Genomic DNA, 21,514 nt, shown 5'->3' on the forward strand with positions numbered 1-21,514 from the left:
TGACCCCCACCCCCTCCTGACCTCCACCCCCTCCTGGCCTCCACCCCCTCCTGGCCTCCACCCCTCCTGACCTCTACCCCCTCCTGGCCTCCACACCCTGCCACCTGCCCCTCCAAGGTTAGTCCAGTCTTTTGCTTATCCTCTAAGACACTGTGTTTCTCTGCTGTGTTATTTGAGCCTTTGACATTTAGGCTGAGGTGAGGGCAGACAGTTAATGAGTGCACCAGCTGTCTAGGAACAATGAAATACAATCCTGTCTTTTTCACTTGCACATCATGCCTGCTAGATGCAGAGAATCAGCTTTCATCTCCCAGAAGAGGATGCCCTCCTGGGCAAGTGGCCCTGACATGGTCCAGGCCCAGGTGTGTTTAAAAAAAGCTTGGAGCTTCTTTCCACATGATCCACCATTGCTTGTCTTCCCTGCCGTGTCCCCGACCTGCACCTTGCCCTGGGATCTCATGGCACTGACCTTCCTCCTGCAGCTGGGCAGTGAGTAGGGTGTTGGTAAGGGCAGCTGGAAAATGGAGGAAGGAGGCCTGTCTGTGTTCTGGACCCAAGTAAGCAGACATGCCGGAAGCTATTTTTAGAAAGAAAGTCCCCGCACACTATGTTCCATTTCTTTCTTTGTGTCCTAGTTTCCACATTGGTGACAGGGGAGGACAATATGGTGGACTAAACTTGGACCTAATTGTGTGACAGCTTAGCATGCTGGGAGTAGCATGGGCTTTGGAGTCAGACAGACTTGAGCTGAAATTTTGGGCTCCCCACTTACCAGCTGTGAGATCTCAACTGAGATGCTTAACCTCATTGATCCTTACTCAACACATCTCAAGAAAGGGATCCACAGTCTCATCCATCTCCTGGGATTTTGTGATGAATGTAGTAACACATGGAGTGCCCGGGACAGTGCCTGCCACACAGTACATCCTCAGTATTGATGACTTAAAGAGACATATTGAAAAGTACTTTTCAAATATCAAGTGCTTGATTAGGCACAGAGTGGAAGAGGTGAATGGGTCATTTTGTTTTATTCCACCTTTCTTGAATTCATTTTCTTTTCTCAAAATATTAGAATCCATTTTTTTTTTTTTGAGATGGAGTCTTGCTCTGTCACCCAGGCTGGCGTGCAGCAGTGCGATCTTGGCTCACTGTAACCTCTGCCTTCCAGGTTCAAGCGGTTCTTCTGCCTCAGCCTTCCAGGTAGCGGGGATTACAGGTGCGGGCCAATATGCCCGGCTAATTTTTATATTTTTAGTAGAGATGGAGTTTCATCATGTTGGCCAGGCTGGTCTCGAACTCCTGGCCTCAGGTGATCTGCCTGCCTTGACCTCCCAAAGTGCTGGGATTACAGTCATGAGCCATCATGCCTGGCCCAAATATCTTAACTATATAAACCTGCCTTGTTCAGAATGGCATGGATTATAGCCCAAGTGGCTTTTTCTGGTAAAATTCAGTGCTATTTTCTATGTTCACAATAAGCACTTGAGCACTGCCAGAACTTGGTTTTTACATGCGCCATCATGTGCAGTGCAGTTCAGCAGCCCCATCAGGGGACCTGCTGTGTACAAAGGACTGGGTAGGACCTGGGCACATCTCGGTTCTTGTGGTCAGGTAGCCTAGACTCTGGTAGTGAAGGAGACATTATAAATACTTATGGTAGAAGAGTATCTATATAGTCAGTAACTCTACAACTATTTTCATAAAGGAGCTGAGGAAGTTCAAAGGAAGCAGCAGTTACTTTCAATTGGTAAGAACAGTAGAGGCTTCTCAGAGGCGGTGGCATTTGAACTGAGCCTTGAAGGGTGAGTAGGATTTCGATGACAGAGGAAGGAGGGCACGAATGAGCATGGTCGAGGCCTCAGGTTCAAGGTGTGCTGGAGGATAGACTGGTGGCCCCAAGTGTCAGAGGCAGACTGTGGATAGGACTGTCATTGGGAAGAAGACCAGAAAGGTCAGATCGTGGGTATCCTTCTTGGGATTAAAACTTTATTCAGCAAGTGGTATGGAACAACTGAAGTTTTCAGGGAGGGAAGTGACCCAATCTCATCCTTAGGAAGACAGCAGGTTGGGAGGAGATTGGAGAATTTAGCTTTTGGAAGCAGAGGAACCAGTTTTTGCAGGCATTCAGGCCAATTAAGGCAGAAAAGAGTAAGAATCTTGTGCAGAGGGAAAATCAACAAGCTGAGGTAACTGGCTTAGATTTGGAAGACGGGATTAACGGAGTGAGCAGCAGTTGGCAAATTGGGAACATAAGGTGGAAGGGTGACTTGTGGGAGGATGATGGAGTCTGATTGGGCTCATCTGTAGGTCAGCAGCCCATCCAGGTGGGGACATCCAGCAGAAAGGTGGATATTGAGACCTGGAGCTGAGGCTTGGGGGCGAGGACTAAAGAAAGAGACTTAAAAGTCACTACAGATAAGTAATGACAACAGAGATTGAGGCATTAGGGGAAATTATCTAGGGAGATAGAGGTGAGAAGAAGACGTAAGACAGAACCGTAGGAAAGGCCTGCATGAAGGAAGAGATGAAGGAAGAGGAAGCAGCAGAGGGAAGAGAGCTAAGAGTGAGGGGATCGGCTGGAGGACGTGCTTTAGAGGCAGCAGAGCCCGAATCCCACAGCTCCTCCTGACTTAGACTCTAGGCAGGATACTGACACTGTCCTCCCCAAAACTGGGATAATACTACCCATCTTGCAGGGTGGTGGGGGACTTACTGCCCATGGCACTCAGTGGGCACTTAACAAATGCTCATTTCCTTTCCCTTTTCCCATAGAAACGTACAAAGGCGTGTTAAGAAGAGTATGGCCATCAGGATTAAATGCTTTAGAGGCAGTGAGGGTCTTTGGAAAGGACTATAGGACTCCTCTAAATCAGGTCACTAGTAGGATGGGGAGGGAAGTGATACCTTAGCCCTTTCTGTAGAGAGGCAGGCCTGAAGAAGGCAGATTGCCAGGGGCTGGCGATAAGGAGGTAAGAGGAAGTGAGAAGAGCAAGGGAGCCTCCCATTCTAAGCCGTTTGGCGGTGAAGGGAGGGATGGAAGATGGACTGGAGCTTGAGGATGCCAAGGAGTTCGTTCAGGGCAGGGCACTGTGGCTGCTTGCCTCAGTGACACCTGCTGTCCTGTGAAGAAAAGTGAGCTCATTTTTTGCAGAATCCTGTTTCTCTTGGGGTTGGCATATGCAGTCAAGCATTTGGGTGTTTGTTCACATTTGCAGCTGATTAACTCTGGGAGGAGGAAGCCCATCATGTGAGTGAGTGAAACTGGTCTGCTGCACGAGCTTTGAAGAGGACTTGGCTGTGTTCTGAATCAGGAGTTCTTGTAACCCTGTAGTCTCACAAGCATGGAAGAAGGGTGCACGGTGCACACTCTCCAGGGAGGTTTCCAAGGAAAGGCTTCCTTTTTGAGATGAGAGGTGGGGGGGCAGGAAGTGGGAAGAGCAGAGGAGGTACCTTAGGTAAGCCTTTTTGGGGGTGTTTCTCAGTTTGGAAGCCTGAAGCCTCCTTTCAGAAAGTGTCAGAAAGTCTCACAACCCTCCCTGCTGCAGACAAGCACAGCTCAGTCCAAAATATTTCCCTTCTCTTCTTGATCCTTAGAATCTCAGACCTCTGCAGCTTCTGCCCGCCTCCTCTCTTCCTTCATCTTGAGGGGAATGGTTTGCCTTCGTCTCACTCCTTGAGAGAAGAAGTGGGGACAAAGTGGAGAGGAGGGTGTGGGGAGGAAGGGAAGGGAAAAGCGGGAAGGGCTGGAGAGGCTGCCACTGGCTCCGAGGAGGAAGAGGGGCACTGAAGTCCCCCGAGGAGGCACCAGGTTGCTGTGTCCCGTGAACCCACCCTTCAGAAGAAGAACGCCCTTGGGTTTGGCAGCCTCCTTGCCTGGATGTGAGGAGTCCTCTGCCACTAGAAAAGTTCGTTTTCTCCCCAGATTTCAGTTGTGTTTTCCTAGTTCCTCCTCAGGAGTAGCTGCTGTGGCCTCAGGTTGGTCTTCTCTCTGATCAGTTACTTTTTCTCTTTTGTCCACTACTTTTCCTCCTTCCTCCTTTGCCCACCCTCTCCTGTCTTGTTCTAAGAGGCAGTGTGGATGGTGGCTCAATGCATCGGCCACACAACCAGACTGTCTGGGTTTTAAATCCCAGCTTCTCACTTACCTGCCGTGTGCACTTGGGCAAGTTACTTAACCTCCTTCAGCCTCAGTTTCCTCATCTTAAGATGGATTATAAGGGTATCTGTCTCATAGGGTAACACCACGTTATGAGGATTAACTGAGTTAGTATATATAAAGAGATCAGAGTGGTGCCTAGGAAATAGTAAATACTCTGTAAATATGACATCTATCTATCTAATCTATCAGTCATCTGTCTGCCCTTTTTTGCAGATGCCTTGAAATCCTTTTTGGCTTTTGTCAGGATACAGAAAATAATATATTGAAAGAGGCTGTAGAAATTAAATTTCTGGAAATTAAAAATTGTATAGTACATTTCTTTCGTGATTGTTTTTAAGAAGTGTCTCACTCTGTCGCCCAGGCTGGAGTGCAGTGGCATGATCATGGCTCACCGCAGCCTCCACCTCACAAGCTCAAGCAATCCTCCTGCCTCAGCCTCTCGAGTTGTTGGGACTACAGGTGTGTACCACCATGTCCAGCTAATTTTGTTTATTTTTTGTAGCGATGAAGTCTTACCGTGTTACCCAGGCTAGTCTCAAATTCCTGGGCTCAAGTGACCCTCCTGCCTTGGTATCCTAAAATGTTGGGATTACAGGTATGAGCCACCATACCTGGTCTGAAAATTATATAGTGTATTTCTATATAAAGTAAAGAAATTATATGCCGAGTGCGGTGGCTCACGCCTGTAATCCCAGCACTTTGGGACGCCCAGGTGGGTGGATCACGAAGTCTGGAGATTGAGGCCATCCTGGCCAACCTGGTAAAACCCTGTCTCTACTAAAATAAAAAAAAAAAAATTATCCAGGCATGGTGGTGCGTGCCTGTAGTCCTAGCTACTATGGAGGCTGAGGCAGGGGAATCGCTTGAACCCGGGAGGCAGAAGTTGCAGTGAGCCAAGATAGTGCCACGACACTCCAGCCTGGTGACAGAGCAAGACTCCATTTTTTCCTAAAAAAAAAAGGAAAAAAGAAATTATACTTCTGTGTTCCAGTGGGGAAGGGCAGAAAGTTCCTCTTTATATTGATCTTCTTTGTTGTTACTTTCACCTGTTAGTCTTAGTTCTGCATTTCGGAGCAATTTGGAATAAAAAAAAGGAATCCTTCCATATAGCAACTGCTTAACTTTGAAGGATGTGTACCATATTGTTCAAAGTCCCCTAATTCCCAGATCTATGAACTAGGCCACCATGCCATGGGTTCCAAGCATTTCACCATCTCAGTTGCTTTCCTCTTGGCTGCATGGCTGTTCCACATTGCCCAAAACCACGTTCTCAGGTGTTCTGTGAAGAGGACGTTGATTGCTACTTCTTTTTGAGCAATGCTTCTGTTAATGCAGTATAATCTCATTTGAGTTTTTTGGGGCTGTATTTTCATTCCTATAGGGCAGGGTCCAGGTGCAATTCATTGCTTGTTCAGCCCGGTACTGTGTTTGGTACAGAGTAGGTTCACAATCCATGCAGACTGAATGCCACATTTTGGGTAGATTTGAAACAGTTGGTTCATCCAAGCCCTTAGCATTTCTTTCACATGAACTGCTGTGTAGGCAGGTTCCTGCATCTGCTGCTTTGGCTGTGTTGATTTTTTTCAACCTAAGAGTAGGGTGTATTTTTATTTATTTCAAATACATTCTGGCCTTTAGATTTTACTTCACAGGCTTTTTTGTTACATGTTTGAAATTACGATTCCATGTACTAGTAATCCTTTCAACTTATGTGATCTTTGACTTCGTCGAGTCACTGATAAAAATCCGCTTCAAAACAGAGCCCCACGGTGCATTACTGGGGACTTTTCTCCAGATTGACATCAACAGTTTTGTGTACTCTTCAGTAGTGGCAGAACTACCCTAGTCTGCATTATCCATTTCACATTTCTCTGTGAAAGGCAAACATGAGAGGATTTCTTAGAGGCTGGTGAAAATCCAGATTCCCATCATGTATTATATTGTTTCTCCACCATATCTGATATTTCCCACCACCTACCAAATGAAAGAAAACTAAACTGGAGAAGCAGTCAAGACAATTTTTCTATCTTTTAGATAATCCCTCTTCATTTTAAGTAGAAGCAGCATAAGGTGATGTCAGTTGGTGAAAACTGGGAGGAAAGAGACAGCAGTCATCGTATTCAAATAATTCAGTTTACCAAGAAGCTGCTACTTTCAAGTGAAAATATTTATCTACTATAATTTTTAGTCTGAGATTTAGTTGTATGTAATTTTTGTAATGCAGTGTCATCATCATCCCGGCTATATGGCATCTTCTTTTAGTGTGTTGTTTGAGTTGAAATGAAAATTCCCAAAGGATTATATATAGTGCATGGACACACATGGGAGCTCAATACTTTTCTTTTTTTTTTTTTTTTTTTTTTTTTTTTTTTTTTTTTTTTTTGAGACGGAGTTTCACTCTTGTTACCCAGGCTGGAGTGCAATGGCGCAATCTCGGCTCACCGCAACCTCCGCCTCCTGGGTTCAGGCAATTCTCCTGCCTCAGCCTCCTGAGTAGCTGGGATTACAGGCACGCGCCACCATGCCCAGCTAATTTTTTGTATTTTTAGTAGAGACGGGGTTTCACCATGTTGACCAGGATGGTTTCGATCTCTTGACCTCGTGATCCACCCGCCTCGGCCTCCCTAAGTACTGGGATTACAGGCTTGAGCCACCGCGCCCGGCCTTTTCTTTCTTCTTCTTTTTTTTTTGAGACGGAGTCTGGGCGTTGTCGCCCAGGCTGGAGTGCAGTGGTGTGATCTCGGCTCACTGTAACCTCTGCCTCCCGGGTTTAAGCAACTCTCTGTCTCAGCTTCTTGAGTAGCTGGGATTACAGGTGTGTGTCACCACACCTGGCTAATTTTTTGTATTTTTTGTAGAGATGGGGTTTCACCATCTTGGACAGACTGATCTTGAACTCCTGACCTCGTGATCCCCCCGTCTTGGCCTCCCAAAGTGCTGGGATTACTGGCGTGAACCACCACACCCGGCCTAATACTTTTCAATGGTGATGTTGGAAAGAATGACTAGGAAGCAAAAAGTCTTAAGGAATGTTCAGGTTTTAAGTCACATGTTGGAAAATATTGTAATATGGGGGATGGGGCATTTTCTATAAAACAAATGTGTTTATTCCATTTTTGTCTATACCAAATGATAAAAAAGTCAAAGAAAGAGCCCAAATCTTACATTTTGATACAGACTGATTGCTAAAATATATTATCAAGTAAAAAGTGCAAGATATAATATGCTAGTATGTATGGGGAAAAATGCTGGTAAAATTGGTAACATTAATTACCTGTAGAGAGAACACTGGTGGCTGAGGGGCAGAGCCTTTAGTACTTTTGAATTGTGAATCATGTAAATATATTACCTTAAAAAATAATGAGTACGACCAGGCGCGGTGGCTCATACCTGTAGTCCCAGCACTCTGGGAGGCCAAGGTGGGCGGATCACCTGAGGTCAGGAGTGACCAGGTGATCTGCCCACTGACTAACATGGTGAAACCTCATCTCTACTAAAAATACAGAATTAGCTGGGTATGGTGGCCCATGCCTGTAATCCCAGCTACTGGAGAGGCTGAGAATCACTTGAACCCGGGAGGCTGAGGTTGCGGTGAGCTGAGATCGCCTCATTGCACTCTGGCCTGGGCAATAAGAGCGAAGGTCTGCCTCTAAAAAAATAAAATAAAATAAAATAATGAATGCATAAGAAAAAAAGAAGCAGAATTTGAGAAAACAATAATAACTAGTCATTTTTTTCTGTTTTTTCTTTTTTTTATAGAGTCTGTGGGCTGTGGAATTTGATGCACTTAGATTTGAGTTCTGGCTTAGCTGCTGTTTGCAGTTGGGCATGCGACAAGTTACATAACTTCAGCAGGGTGTCATCTATAACATTTGAGTAATACTCTTCTGGTTGTTTTGTGTGTGTGTGTGTGTGTGTGTGTGTGTGTGTGTGTGTGTGCATGCGTGCATGCACAAAGATCAACTACAAAAAGGAACATTTTGGCCTGAGTATGAACATCTTCCTCTTAAGATGGTTTTTCACCATCCAAGAAAGACAAAAGACAAAGTCATCTTAATGGTTGGTCTTCAGATGGTGAATAGATTTTAGCTCAAATTTTTCAATCAAAAGTGAACTTTGAACTGGCCATTAGATCCAGAAGAACAGGAGCTACCTCTGAGGAACCTGTCTTCATAAGGGAGTTGAATGGTTTAGCCAATCATAGTTAGGACCTGTTCGCTTGGATCTTTGGAAGAAAGTAGCCAATTAGATGTAAGCCACCTCTTTCCTTTGTTATGGCAACATCTCATGAGAGTCAGAGCTCTGCTCTCTGGACAGAATTCAGGGGAGGCACCATAAAATGAGCCCTGGCTACAGACAAGGGCTGCTGATATATCTGTGTAATTGCCTAAGACACTCTTGGGACAGAAAGATTGGGATCTAGGCAGAGCCATTTACACTGCATCCTCTATAAGCCCTCTCTAATCCCAGCTAGATAAATCTACGTACTGAAAATTTTCACTGGGGGCGAGGGTGGGAAAATATGAGACTAACATTTTGTGTGGTATCTATATTGTCCTTTATATACTCAACGAGTGGGCTTTGCAACATGAATCTTTCAAATGCAAGGGCCAGAAAAAGAACTCCAGTTGTCTAAACCCAAATGGAATTGGCTCAGATAACAGAGAGTTCCTGAAATAGGTCTGACTGCAGATGAGAATTGACCCGTAGGCTCAGGATATCCATAGGCTCTATATCTCTGTGATTCTTTCAACTTTATTCTCTGATTGTTGCCTTTTTGTTTAATCTGGCTCATCTCAGGCTAGTCAAAGTGATGAGGGCATTTCCAGATTTTGTACCTTCATATCACATTGTGCAGGAGAAGAGAAAACACCATTCCTGATTGCTCCAGAAGCTTCATGGATTTCACTGCCTCTCTTTGGCTTGAATTGGTTTACATGCCCATCCCTGAACCAACAGCTTATGCCAGTTGGCTTGGATCATTGGATCGCAAACCTGGAACCCCTTCAAGGGATTCTGATTACATTGGTCTGGGAGGTGAATCCCATGCATGGCTATTTTAAAACATTCCCTGGATGATTCTAATATACAGCCCAAAATGAGTTTATTGGCATAAGCCAATCAGTGTCCACTCTGAGAGCTAAGACTGTAACTGTTATGCAAAGGAAAGTCTGGGTGTACTTAATAGATTGATGGGTGGGGAGAGGGATAACAGACGTTAGCAAAGCAAACATCATATGACTTGTGGCAAACGTATTAGCTGCCCCAGTGTTCATGTACTTTCTTTCTTCCTTGCCATCAGAACCCAGCTTTTGTTTGGGGCAGCAAGGTGCCAACCTTAGGGGATGAATTGTGGTTGGTCCAAAGTGCTATTGATAATCTGCTTCCCCACGTTTCCAGCCTCCCTTGCAATGAGATAGGGGGGAGAGAGAGAGAGAGAGAGAGAGAGAGAGAGAGAGAGCGCACAGAGGAAAAGCTAAGTTACTCTTTGTTCATGGAGGGAGTATAAAGAAGTTTAAGTTTAAAGTTAGCACATGAGAAATTGGAAGTATCAACCTATTCTTGGAGTTATGGAGTAGCTATCAGAAAAAGAAGAAGACATGTTCAGCAGTAGCTACTTCTGAAGAATTAGACTGGAAGAAGAGGATGAAATGAAAAATGAAAACTTTAATTTTCATTTTATATCTTTCTATTATCTTTGATATTTTATTTCTATATGATTATATTATTTTTATAATTAATTAAAAATAAATTGATCTCTTTTGAAGTTGTTCCTAAGAGTTTAAGATGATTTAAAATATATGTAAGTTGTTTTTAGAGTATATTTCTTCAAGCATATGTCACTTTTTAAATAAGAAATAAAATGTAATTTTAAACTATCCCATTTATCTACAACCTCAATTATATAGATGAGAATCAAATGTTGTGTTTTAATTTTAAAATATGTAATTAACTGGCGAAATTTATATATATTCAACGTATACAACATGATGATTTGATATACGTATACATTGTATGGTGATTGCCACAGTCAAATTAATTAACACATCCGTTACCACTCATAAATACCATTTGTGTGTTTGTGTCTGTGTGGGTGTGTATGTGTGTGCGTGTGTGCAGTAAGGACACTTAAAATCATATGAAATTCCAACTAAACAATACAGTATTGTTAACTATAGTAATCATATATACACCATGGGGATGTATATCTGTACCCCATGTTCATTGCAGCGTGATTCACAGTAGCCAATATATGGAAACAACTTAAATGTCTATGGATGAATGAATGGAGAAAGATAATTTGGTAAATAGATCATAATGGAATACTATTCAGCCTTCACAAAGAAGGAAATCCTGCCACTGTGACAACATGGATGAACCTAGAAGTCGTTGTGCTAAGTGAAATAACACAAGCACAGAAAGACAATTACTGCATGATCTCACTTATATGTAGAGTCTAAACAAAGTCAAACCCATAGAGGCAGAGTAGAGCAGTCATTGCCGGGGGATAGAGGGTAGGGGAAATGGGGAGATGCTGATCAAAGAATCAAATGTTATTTCAGTTTTATGCATAAGATTGTGATCTGAGGAGCTTAAATCAGGACTCACGGTCAAGGTCAGCTCCTGGGCATCAAAAGCTGGAGGAGAATTAGCCACTGATGGTGGCAGGACATTGAGTTCTTTCTGCCTTTCATGTTGTTGCCTCAACCTTCTTATCTAGCAGCCCTAATCTGATTTGGCCAACAACTGATGAGGAAAAAACCCCCAAGAATTCATCTATAAACATCTTCAGTTATTCATTTTCAATTATGTTTTTCAGCTTGGCTTGTCCTCAGGTATCTTATGAAATTAGCTCAGTATGTTTTCTTTTGCTATACCTTTGCTAATTTACCCATTGTTAAAGTTCAGGGCTGTAGCATCACACTGACCACAATGTATTATTTCAGAAATTAAGGAGAAACAAATAAAATATTATTTTAGAAAAAAGACTTTAACTTTTGATGTCTTGTAGCATTGCATTGAAGTCACTTGGGAAGAATATTTAATTGACCTTTAACTGTTGTTTTCAAATTATTTGTTTCAAGCTTAAAAAATAAATCATTACAATTTAAAAATTGTAGAGGGACATCGGAAGACTTGCTCTAATGCTAGGGAGTAGGGGAGTTAGTTTCTTTTTTTCCTTTCTTTTTTTTTTTTTTTTGAGACAGTCTCGCTCTGTCACCCAGGCTGGAGTGCAGTGGCATGGTCTCAGCTCACTGCAGCCTCTGCCTCCCGGGTTCAAGCGATTCTCCTGTCTCAGCCTCCCAAGTAGCTGGGATTACAGGTGTGCGTCACCGCATCCAGCTAATTTTTATATTTTTAGTAGAGACAGCGTTTCACTATGTTGGCCAGGCTAATCTTGAACTGACCTCAGGTGATCTGTCTGCCTCGGCCTCCCGAAGTACTGGGATGAGAGGCATGAGCCACCACGCCCATCTGGGAGTTAGTTTCTTTAGTTGTGGAGAGATGTAATTGGATAAGATTTTTTACATCACTGATTTTCATTTGGTGCATTTCGATCTGTTTTAGCTTGTTCTCACAGTGCTATAAAGAAATACATGAGCTGAATAATTTATGAATAAAAGAAGTTTAATTGACTCACAGTTCCACAGGCTATGCAGGAAGCATGGCTAGGAGGCCTCAGGAAACTTACACTCATTGCAGAAGGATGAAGGGGAAGCAAGCACTTTCTTCACATGGCATCAGGGGAGGGAAGGGGAGAGAGAGAGAGAGAGAGAGAGAGAGAGAGAAAGGGGGAAGCGCTGCATGCTTTCAAACAACCAGGTCTCCTGAGAACTCTATCACAAGACAGCACCAGGGGGATGGTCCTAAACCATTAGAAACCACCCCCATGATCCAGTCACCTCCCACCAGGCCCTCCTTCAACACGTGGGGATCACAATTCGACATGAGATTTGGGTGGGGACACAGAGACAAACCATCTCAAGATCCTATTCTTTGGATGTTTAAGAGGAATTTAGATTCTCCTCTTACCAATCATTTAATCAAGTGCCTATTCTTAGTTAAAATTCTACCAATGCTTCTACTGGCTTTAGAGCTTTAAATTTTCCATAAAATTTCCAGATACATTCATGTATGATTATTCATGATTATCCTGTCAAAAGAAGACTAATAATTTGGAAGTATGACATCCGTAATTTCATTCCACTAATTTTCATAAGCACCTGTCATGTGCAAGTTGTCCCCAAACCATGGTAGGGGAAGGTGGGATGCAAAGACGCATCAGCTGTGGAGCCGTCCGTAGCAGATCTTTAATCTCCTATTGATTATGAGTTATGTGTTGCTTCCCCAACAAATTTTTTATCAGAGTAACAGACACTGAAACTGAATGAATTCATATAACATTCATTGTTGTTATTTAGGAATAGCAAAATGACTAATAGATGGACAGCAGGAAGGGAAGGATGTTTGAAAAGTCCAACGCCTGGATGATCCAATGATATATGAGTCTCTGAAAGATGGAGATTTGACTGCACTTAGAACAAGGCCTAAGACATCAGCCTAAGGAGCTAAAAGAAAAATTGGTGGAGACCTTTAACTAAGTTGGCGAAGCCACCTAGTGGTTTGTTTCATAAGTTAAAGTTGTGTGAACCTAAGAGGCAGCTCATCCATGGATTGAGTGAGTCTCTAACCAAGTGTGACTAAGAATCTGGTCACTTTTCATGAAGTCCAAAAAGCGAGGTCATTTTCATTGAGAATAAGCACAGTGTGGCTCTGCCTAATATTTAGTTTATTTTACTGCCATCTCCTTATTTAAAAGGAGTTAAGGCAACTTACATGAAAGTATAGTGAGATAAGATAAACTAGAATAATACAGGAAAGAAAGAGGAAAATATGAATAAAGACATAAAAAGTAGCCAGAAATGGAAGTGATTAAAAAATGCTTGTGAAATCTTGTATTTTTTTTTTTCATGAAAGGACTTGAAATTTTCAGGCATAAGTGGAATTAGATCAGTTATAAAATTTACAATGTCCAGAAAGATGAATGATTTTTAGGAAAGATAAAACCATTTGATACTTAGAGCAGATAAATTTTTATTCTGGAGATCCTCACAAACTGGATACTGAATAATGTAATATTTCGTGTCTACATGCTCATAGTAGAAATAATTCTGACTCCTGAAGGACTATTTCTTTTCTTTCTCTTTTTTTTGTGACGGAGTCTCACTCTGTTTCCAGGCTGGAGTGCAGTGGCACGATATCGGCTCACTGCAACCTCCGCCTCCTGAGTTCAAGTGATTCCCCTCCCTCAGCCTCCCAAGTAGCTGGGACTACAGGCATGTGCCACCACGCCCAGCTAATTTTTTGTATTTTAGTAGAGATGGGGTTTCACCATGTTGACCAGGATAGTCTCGATCTACTGACCTCGTGATCCACCCTCCTTGGCCTCCCAAAGTGCTGGGATTACAGGCGTGAGCCACTGCGCCTGGCTCTTTTTTTTTTTTTTTTTTTTTTGGCAGGGTCTTACCCTTGCCCAAGCTGGAGTGCAGTGGTACGATCTCAACTCACTGCAACCTCTGCCTCCTGGGTTCAAGCGATTCTTCTGCCTTGGCCTCCTGAGTAACTGGGATTACAGTCGTGCACCACCACCCCCAGTTAATGTTTGTATTATTATTATTATTATTTAGTAGAGGTGGGGTTTTGCCATGTTGGCCAGGCTGGTCTTGAACTTCTGACCTCAAGTGATCTGCTCACCTCTGTGTCCCAAAGTGCTGGGATTATAGGTGTGAGTCAGTGCTCCTGACCTAGGATTGTTTCTTAATTGTGCTACACTGATTTGGAGGAGCATGCGGACCAACCTCCACTTAAAGGGCTTGCATTAACTCATTTGATCCTCACAATAAGCCCATGAGGTAGGTAGTTTTATTATCCTCATATCGCAGATGAGGCACAGTAAGGTTAAGAACTTCTCTGAAGTCAGGCTGTCAACAAATAGCTGGGATTCAAATCCAGACACTCAGGGTCAGCACCCACAGTATTTTCCAATATGCTATACTGAGTGACCAAGTAAGTATAAGGTCCATCCAATGAAGACAGCAGTACTTGAGTTTTTTCCTCTACAAGTTATGTACTGTGTGGGGGATTAGATAGGTATGCTTTAACATCATGTTAAAGATAAAGTCAGGGTTGTATATTTCTTAGATGACTTAGTTAACTTCACCCTCTTCCAAGGTCACAGACTTTGTCCCTGACCCCAATCACCATGCACTTGTGCACATGCACATTCAACATGCCTTTGGTCAAAAAGAAGAAAACCAGGAAAGAGTGTTCAAACTTGCCACTTCCTGACTTCTAGAAAATAGCTGAATGCCCATGTCCTGCTGCTGGCATATCCTCAGATTCAAGATCTAAAATGCAGTCATAACAAAACACAATTTGTTTAGCTAGCTTTTCTTTTTCAAAGTGGTATCTATAAACCTTTGTGAATGGCAGCTAAATAGGTTTTTCTTAACCAGTCACGAGTTGATTAGCAATAACCAAGGCAAGCCTTGAACAGAGGAATAATGGCATCATTGAAACATTTTCAGTTAGAGGAGTCTAAATATCATATAACTTGAGTTCTAAATTGAGCATTTAGAATGATGTTCTTTTGAGCTGTGTGTTAGTTGTGTGGTTAATGTCCTTGCTAAGAAACAGTAAAAGGTATATTCTATAAAATGACTGCTTCATAGTGACAAGGCTCCTTAAAAACAAATTTCTATGACATTTTAAAGGCATACTTATCCCAAGGAGGATTATAATGCTCCTAAAAGATTCAAGTTCTATATTGGGACATGGATGGCCCTCTATACATAGGACTGATAAAGAACTTTAGTCAGTTGATAAAGTTGAATTTGTGACAGATTCATCCTTTCCAGGGAATATAAATAAAAAAGTATGTTGCTGAGATATGGTGAAGGAAACATTGCCCAGGAATCAAGAAACTTGGGATTTTCAGGTCGACTTTATTCTGATAACAAAGGGAGACCTAGATTTGTGTGTGTGTGTGTCAGTTTCTTATGAACTTTGAAGCCAGACTTGGGTTCAAATACCTATTCTGATACCTGTTAGCTGATGACATTGGGTTAGTCAATGAAGCTCTTTGGGCCTTAGTTACTGTATCTATAAAATGGCTTTAATAACATATAGATTTTATTATTTTTATTCATCAATCTTTATAACACTCTTAAATGGGATATTTATCATTGTTAACTCCACTTGACAAGTGAGATCATTAAGTTGAGAGAATATGTAATGTGAAGTGTTGAAGTGAGAGAATTTATTCAAGGTGCCATATCACCTGGTGCACATCAGATCTCCAGCAGTGGTAGCCGACAGTATTCCTATCGACTATTGCATCCATCTCCTTCTCTTCTTTTAGGCATGCTTTGAAGATTAATAAAAGAGAAGAACCATATGTTTAAGTCACACAAAGTTTAGGAATGAGATAGAGGTTTAAGCCAAGGGGTGTAAATAAAACTAAACTTTTATTTTCTTACAGGAGTGGCAGAAACTCAACTATGATATCTATACCCTGCGGCAGATTCGAAGGGAAGTAAGAAACAGATGGAAGCGCATCTTAGAAGATTTAGGTAAGTCTGAAAGAGATTGTGAAATGGTAAAAATAACTAGTTGTTATCATTATTGTTCAATTTCTCCACCTTAGTTTTTATAAAAGGAATGTCGATAATTGACTAATTAAGGCTACTGTGTACTAATTATTTTCCCAATCTTGCTCTTACATCCTCATGCATAAATGCCTGATGTTTCTATTGTCACCAGTCCATGTCTTCAGGACACACTCTGCCATGTGTTACTCCATCTGTCCCCAGTATAGGGTACACAGTCCAGTGCAGTCACATGAGCACTACCATTTACTTTTTTGGCATTGTACATTAATTTAATTAGATGGGGGTGTTGGCCACTTAGTCATTGCTTTGTAAGATGACGCAGGTTGGGAGAAACATTGTTTCCAAGACAGACAGCAAAACTCAGTGTAGAATTTCAGAAGAAATACGGAAAGAAAAGCTTCGAGGTTGGGAAAAACACTTGTGCCATTAGGGTAGATGTCTGCCCTAATCACTAATGGTTAATAATAATGATTTTTCTCAGTTCTCCTAGGAATTTTGATACAATAAATGTGGCCCCCACATTATAAAATAATCCTGCTTCAATGTTTAAAAAGTGAATTTATCAGTTCTGAAGTCCTTGATCCTTTTGCTTTGAAAGAGAATGTGACATCTTGGCATCATAGCTTTTCAAGCCTGGGGCACCATGTAACTGGTCTGTATTGCTTTGGTTGGCATGCAGTGGGATGGGATGGGACCTCTGCCCTCTTTGCATGTCCAGTATTGTTATGAGCTAATTTTTTTTTTTTTTTAAAACAATGTAAGTTACTCCAAGTAGGTTTAAGTCTTTGAGTCTTCATACTTTTGGGTAAGTGATTTTTACCAGCTGATCATATTACCCTGAGGAAGGAAATCTAGGTTTGGAGAAGGAGTGTCTGGAGGGAACCACATTGCAGATGGGGAGGCAGGTAGGAATTCTGGGGACAGAGGGAAGGTATAGAGTAGGGAAGACAGGAAAGGGCTTCAAACCAGAAACAGGGTGGCAAGCAGCCAGTGGATGAGTATCTGAGGCTCTGAGGGAAACGTTTTCAAAGAGAAAAAAAAATGCCAAAAGAATTTTAATTAAAGGTCCTGCAAGTCACAGGGATCTGGGAGGCAGCACATGGCGTAGAGCCTTTGGCTTCAGTTTTCTGATGCTTGATGCTTGATGCTTACACAGAATCCACATGGGTCTGATCACATTCTCCTGCAGGGACCATATTGAAGGACACTTGTTAACTTGGGACCACTTTATATGAGCGGTAACTTTTTCTACCTTAGGTTTTCAAAGGGAAGCTGATTCTCTGTTGTCAGTGACTAAACTCAGCACCATCAGCGATTCCAAAAACACAAGGAAAGCTCGAGAGATGTTGTTAAAACTGGCTGAAGAAACCAATATTTTCCCAACAAGTTGGGAGCTCTCAGAGAGATATCTCTTTGTTGTGGTGAGTGGATGCTCTTTTTTCTTTTTTTTTTAATCTGCCCTAATTTTGCTTTAAATGTTTGCCTTTTTAAAAACTATTCACTATCCTCCTTATTCCAACGCCACCGTCACTATCGCATATGAGGTGGAAGATGCTGGCATTATATACACTGGTTCCCAGTGGCCCGCAGCATCAGATTCACCTGAAGAGCTTTAGAAGTTCAGATTTCTGTATCACACTTGGACCTGCTGAGGCTTGGGTTCCAGCTCAAGAGTTTGTATTTTTCAGCGAGTTCTGCTGTGTAGTCTATTTTCTGAACAATTTGTAGGTCAAAGAGATGTGAGAAGTATTGTTTATATAACCTATAAGACTAACAAATAATCTGGAAAGACTCTAAGGAGTGGGGGAATGTTTCTTGGAAAATGTAAGTAAAGGATTAAGGTGTGTCTCTACATTTGTTAGGAATAAATTAATAAACATCTTAGTTGCTCATGGTCATTTCCAGGGTGGGTTTTGTTGTAGTTACATTGATTTTTCCCACCAACGTGTCTTGTTTTCTATCTCACCAGCAGTTTCTTTGTCGTTTGTTTTTGCAGGACCGTCTCATTGCACTTGATGCTGCAGAAGAGTTCTTTAAACTTGCTCGTCGAACTTACCCCAAGAAGCCCGGGGTTCCATGCATGGCAGATGCCCAGAAAGAACTGCACTACCTTCCATTTCCAAGTCCCTAAAGGAGAGGCTCAGGGGCGGAATGGCAATCTTCCATGAGGACTTAATAGTCAACCAAAGTTGGACAATTACACGTAGAAGAGAGTGAGCAAATAGAGAGTCTGCTGAGTGAAACATGGTTCTGAATTCTACGAAAATGTAAGGTCTTTAATCTGAGGACCCTACTTTATGAATTGTGCAGGCGGCACTGAAACACCCTGTGATCTCACATTTAGGAAGAAAGTTCAAGAATTGGTCAGATGAATGGTTCACAATGGGTGGTTCCATTCCAAGGGCCCATTGCTCCAGCTTTGGTTTTGGTTGTACCATGATCTCAGATCATTAATCCTACTGAGAGAGTGGACTATTTCAGTTAGTAAAACGATATGATTAATAGAGAGAGCTATCATTGAGCCAGCCCAAAAATGGATTACCAATTTTAAATAATTATTATAAAATGTATGCTAATCCAAAAATAATGCTAGGCATGTTGTGACCTCTCTGATTTGGTCACCTTGTAGAACCTTGGAGGGTGTCAGGTCATCGCTTTGAGTACCAGTTATGATTATTCAGAAGTACAGATGTATCAGATGTTAGAAATGACAAGGAGTGGCCAGGCTCAGTGGCTCACGCTTGTAATCCCAGCCCTTTGGGAGGCCAAGGCGGGCGGATCACGAGGTCAGGAGTTCGAGACCAGCCTGACTGACACGGTGAAACCCTGTGTTTACTAAAAATACAAAAATTTGCCAGATGTGGTGGCACGCACCTGTAATCCCAGCTACTCAGGAGGCTGAGGCAGGAGAATCGCTTGAACCTGGGAGGTGAAGATTGCAGTGAGCTGAGATTGCACCACTGCATTCCAGCCTGAGTGCCAGTGTGAGACTGTCTCAAAAAAAAGAAAAGAAAAGAAAAGAAATGACAAGGAGTGTTGCTCAAAAGGGAGTTCCAAAGAGGATGACCCCCAAATGGAACTTCCTACAGCTGCATTTAAAGAGTTCTGTGTTCATGTGTGGTACATGCATTTTAAATTTCCAACATGATTTATATGTGGTTCTCTCATCTTTGCATATTGTCCATTTTTATTCCAAAAGCCCTTGGGATTTCTTTTCTTTTCTTTTTTGAGATGAAGTCTCCCTCTGTTGCCAGGCTGGAGTGCAGTGGTGTGATCTCGGCTGACTGCAACCTCCGCCTCCCGGGTTCAAGCGATTCCCCTGCCTCAGCCTCCCGAGTAGCTGGGACTATAGGCGTGTGCCACCACGCCCAGCTACTTTTTTGTATTTTTAGTAGAGACGGGATTTCACCAGGTTAGCCAGGTTGGTCTCCATCTCCTGACCTCGTGATCCACCTGCCTCAGCCTCCCAAAGTGCTGAGATTACAGGCATGAGCCACCAGGCCCGGCCAAGCCCTTGGCATTTTATCTGGGATAGCATCTGTTAATGGAAACGTTTGACCTCTGCTTTCTTCTCTTGTCTTTTATCTGTTTCTGGTTCATTGGCTGGGAGTTGCACCTGTGGGGGACCCCTCATGCAGACTTGCACATATGCAGGGAGTGTTGCATTGACGATCTTTGCTGGACGTTCTTCTGTTCAGAAGATAATTTTCAAAGGGAGCAATGCTGCGAATGCAGCTTGCTTCTCTCTACGGATTCAGAAGCCCAGCTTCAAAGGTTACTTGCCACTTAAGCAAGGAGCTTATGAAGAGATCACGGTTCATGTTACTAAAAAGACTTTAGGGATTTGTAGGATTAATCCATAGATTGCTGAGAATAACGACAATATTTCTATTTTTACAGATTTTGCACTTCTGAATTCAGGTTAAAAACTAACTTGTATTTAGTCTGCTTAGAGGACTTGAAAATTTTTATATTCTGATGAGCTTTTTGGTAGCATTCACAATGTTTAAAATATTTCATAGATGAGAACCATGTTCTCCATTTATGAATGCATTTCAGACCAATTTAACTGCTGTGTTTCAGGAAAATTCTTCCTAGTTTAATAAGTCAGCTAAAAGTTTTATTTTTTATATTTAATGCTTAATCTTTGTCTCGTGTTATTTAAAATTAGCCTGCAGATATTTTCCCTCACTTCTGTAGGCTCTTCCAAGATAAACATTCAAACAGTGAAACAAACAATAAAATAAACGAACAAACAAAAATCTAAGGATGTTGTATCGTTTTAATCTCTGTCTCAGAATTTGTGTTTTGTCTTTCTGCCTTTTTCATGTCAAAGTGATGAGATTATTTGCATCTATGGAGTATAAACTGTTACCACAGTATTTTTGGTAATGAATGAGTAAGGATAAGACTATCTCTGTGATTATTAAAATACATAGAATTATCCAGGAAATATTTCTTACAAGGAATTAAAAGACTCCTGTATTTACTTTTCAGCTGGATATGTGTTGTATTTCTGACATAAGAAGGGATAAATATTCTTTCCATAATCCCTTTAAATTAAAGGGCATAGATGTGGAAACACTCATGAGTTTAAGGTCCTCCCAGCATCCTAAAGCCAGTCAAGGGTTAGATGTATGCTAAAGTCCAGTGGGCTTGGCAGTGCATCAGAGAGGCACAAGGGTGCCTCAGGTGGCCCCTGCAAGATGTCACATTGTGCTTGGAGGGACCAGGAGCCACAGATGTGTGGGAGGCCAGAGAGTTTCCCACTTTTTCTCCTTGTTGACTACTTTAATACTTCTTATTTATTTAATATTTTGAGACAGAGTCTCTCTCTGTTGACCAGAGTGTCACTAGAGTCTACCTTTTGGAGTAAGGTGGGATATGGGATTCAGATAATAACTGGAGTTCTTTTCCAGGTATTACTTAATACTAGGTCCATTGACTTCACAGCTCTACCCAGCGGTAGACCCCCTGTTGACTACTACTTTCAGAATGAGTGATCATCCGCCTACTTAGACTCCCTGTCATCTCCTTATTTTCAGAATAAATAATCAGACTGAACATACTTGGGCGTTGACAGAACCGCTATTCCTTTCTTGGTGTGTGTGTTAGAACTGTTTTAAAGAGAAAGCTGTGTGGAAGACTCTGAAACTGCCCCATCTCCTGGCCAAGATAGTAAACCAAAATTAATATTCCATCCCATGGGAAGGCAGAGATTAGTGCCCTTCAAGACCTAAAGGGTGTGGGAATGTTGAGCCTTATAATTCCATTTAATTTACCACTCTGACCTCTGTAAAAACTAGACACTGGAGGATGACAGTGGACTATTGAAAACTCAGCTAAGTAGTAACTCTAACTGCAGTGTCTGTACTAGATATAAACCTTGGCTAGAACAGTTTAAGATAATAACAGCTACATGGTTTGTGGCCATTGATCTGTCAAATGTGTTCTTTCCCTTCTCATCAGAATGGTAGATCAAAAACTATATTCACTTGAGATAGAAAAGATTATATATTTATGATGGGGACACACACACACACACACACACGCACACACACACGCGCACACACACACACACAGACACAATTTCATTGCTCCAGAGTTCCCTATTAGATGAGCTGAGGCTTTTGTTGTGACTACATCTTAGTAACATCTCTCCCTTTCTCCAAGCCTGTCTTCC

At 42.1% G+C, this 21,514-nt stretch overlaps 1 protein-coding gene across 2 annotated transcripts in view; it reads left to right on the forward strand.

The window, feature by feature from the left end:
• The window catches only part of MREG (melanoregulin), a 67,036-nt gene extending 48,517 nt beyond the window's left edge, over positions 1–18,519 (forward strand). For both annotated transcript variants that reach the window (XM_032278304.1, XM_032278305.1), the window contains exons 3-5: positions 15,702–15,792; positions 17,089–17,252; positions 17,828–18,519. In XM_032278304.1, coding sequence (XP_032134195.1) covers positions 15,702–15,792; positions 17,089–17,252; positions 17,828–17,962 — 390 coding nt within the window. In that variant the 3' untranslated portion in view covers positions 17,963–18,519. The remainder of the gene's footprint in view (positions 1–15,701; positions 15,793–17,088; positions 17,253–17,827) is intronic.
• The last annotated feature ends 2,995 nt before the right edge of the window (positions 18,520–21,514 follow it).

This window comes from Sapajus apella, unplaced genomic scaffold (genome assembly GCF_009761245.1).
Source record: "Sapajus apella isolate SASKATOON/1434 unplaced genomic scaffold, GSC_monkey_1.0 scaffold10, whole genome shotgun sequence".
In the NCBI taxonomy this organism is placed as follows: domain Eukaryota; kingdom Metazoa; phylum Chordata; class Mammalia; order Primates; family Cebidae; genus Sapajus; species Sapajus apella.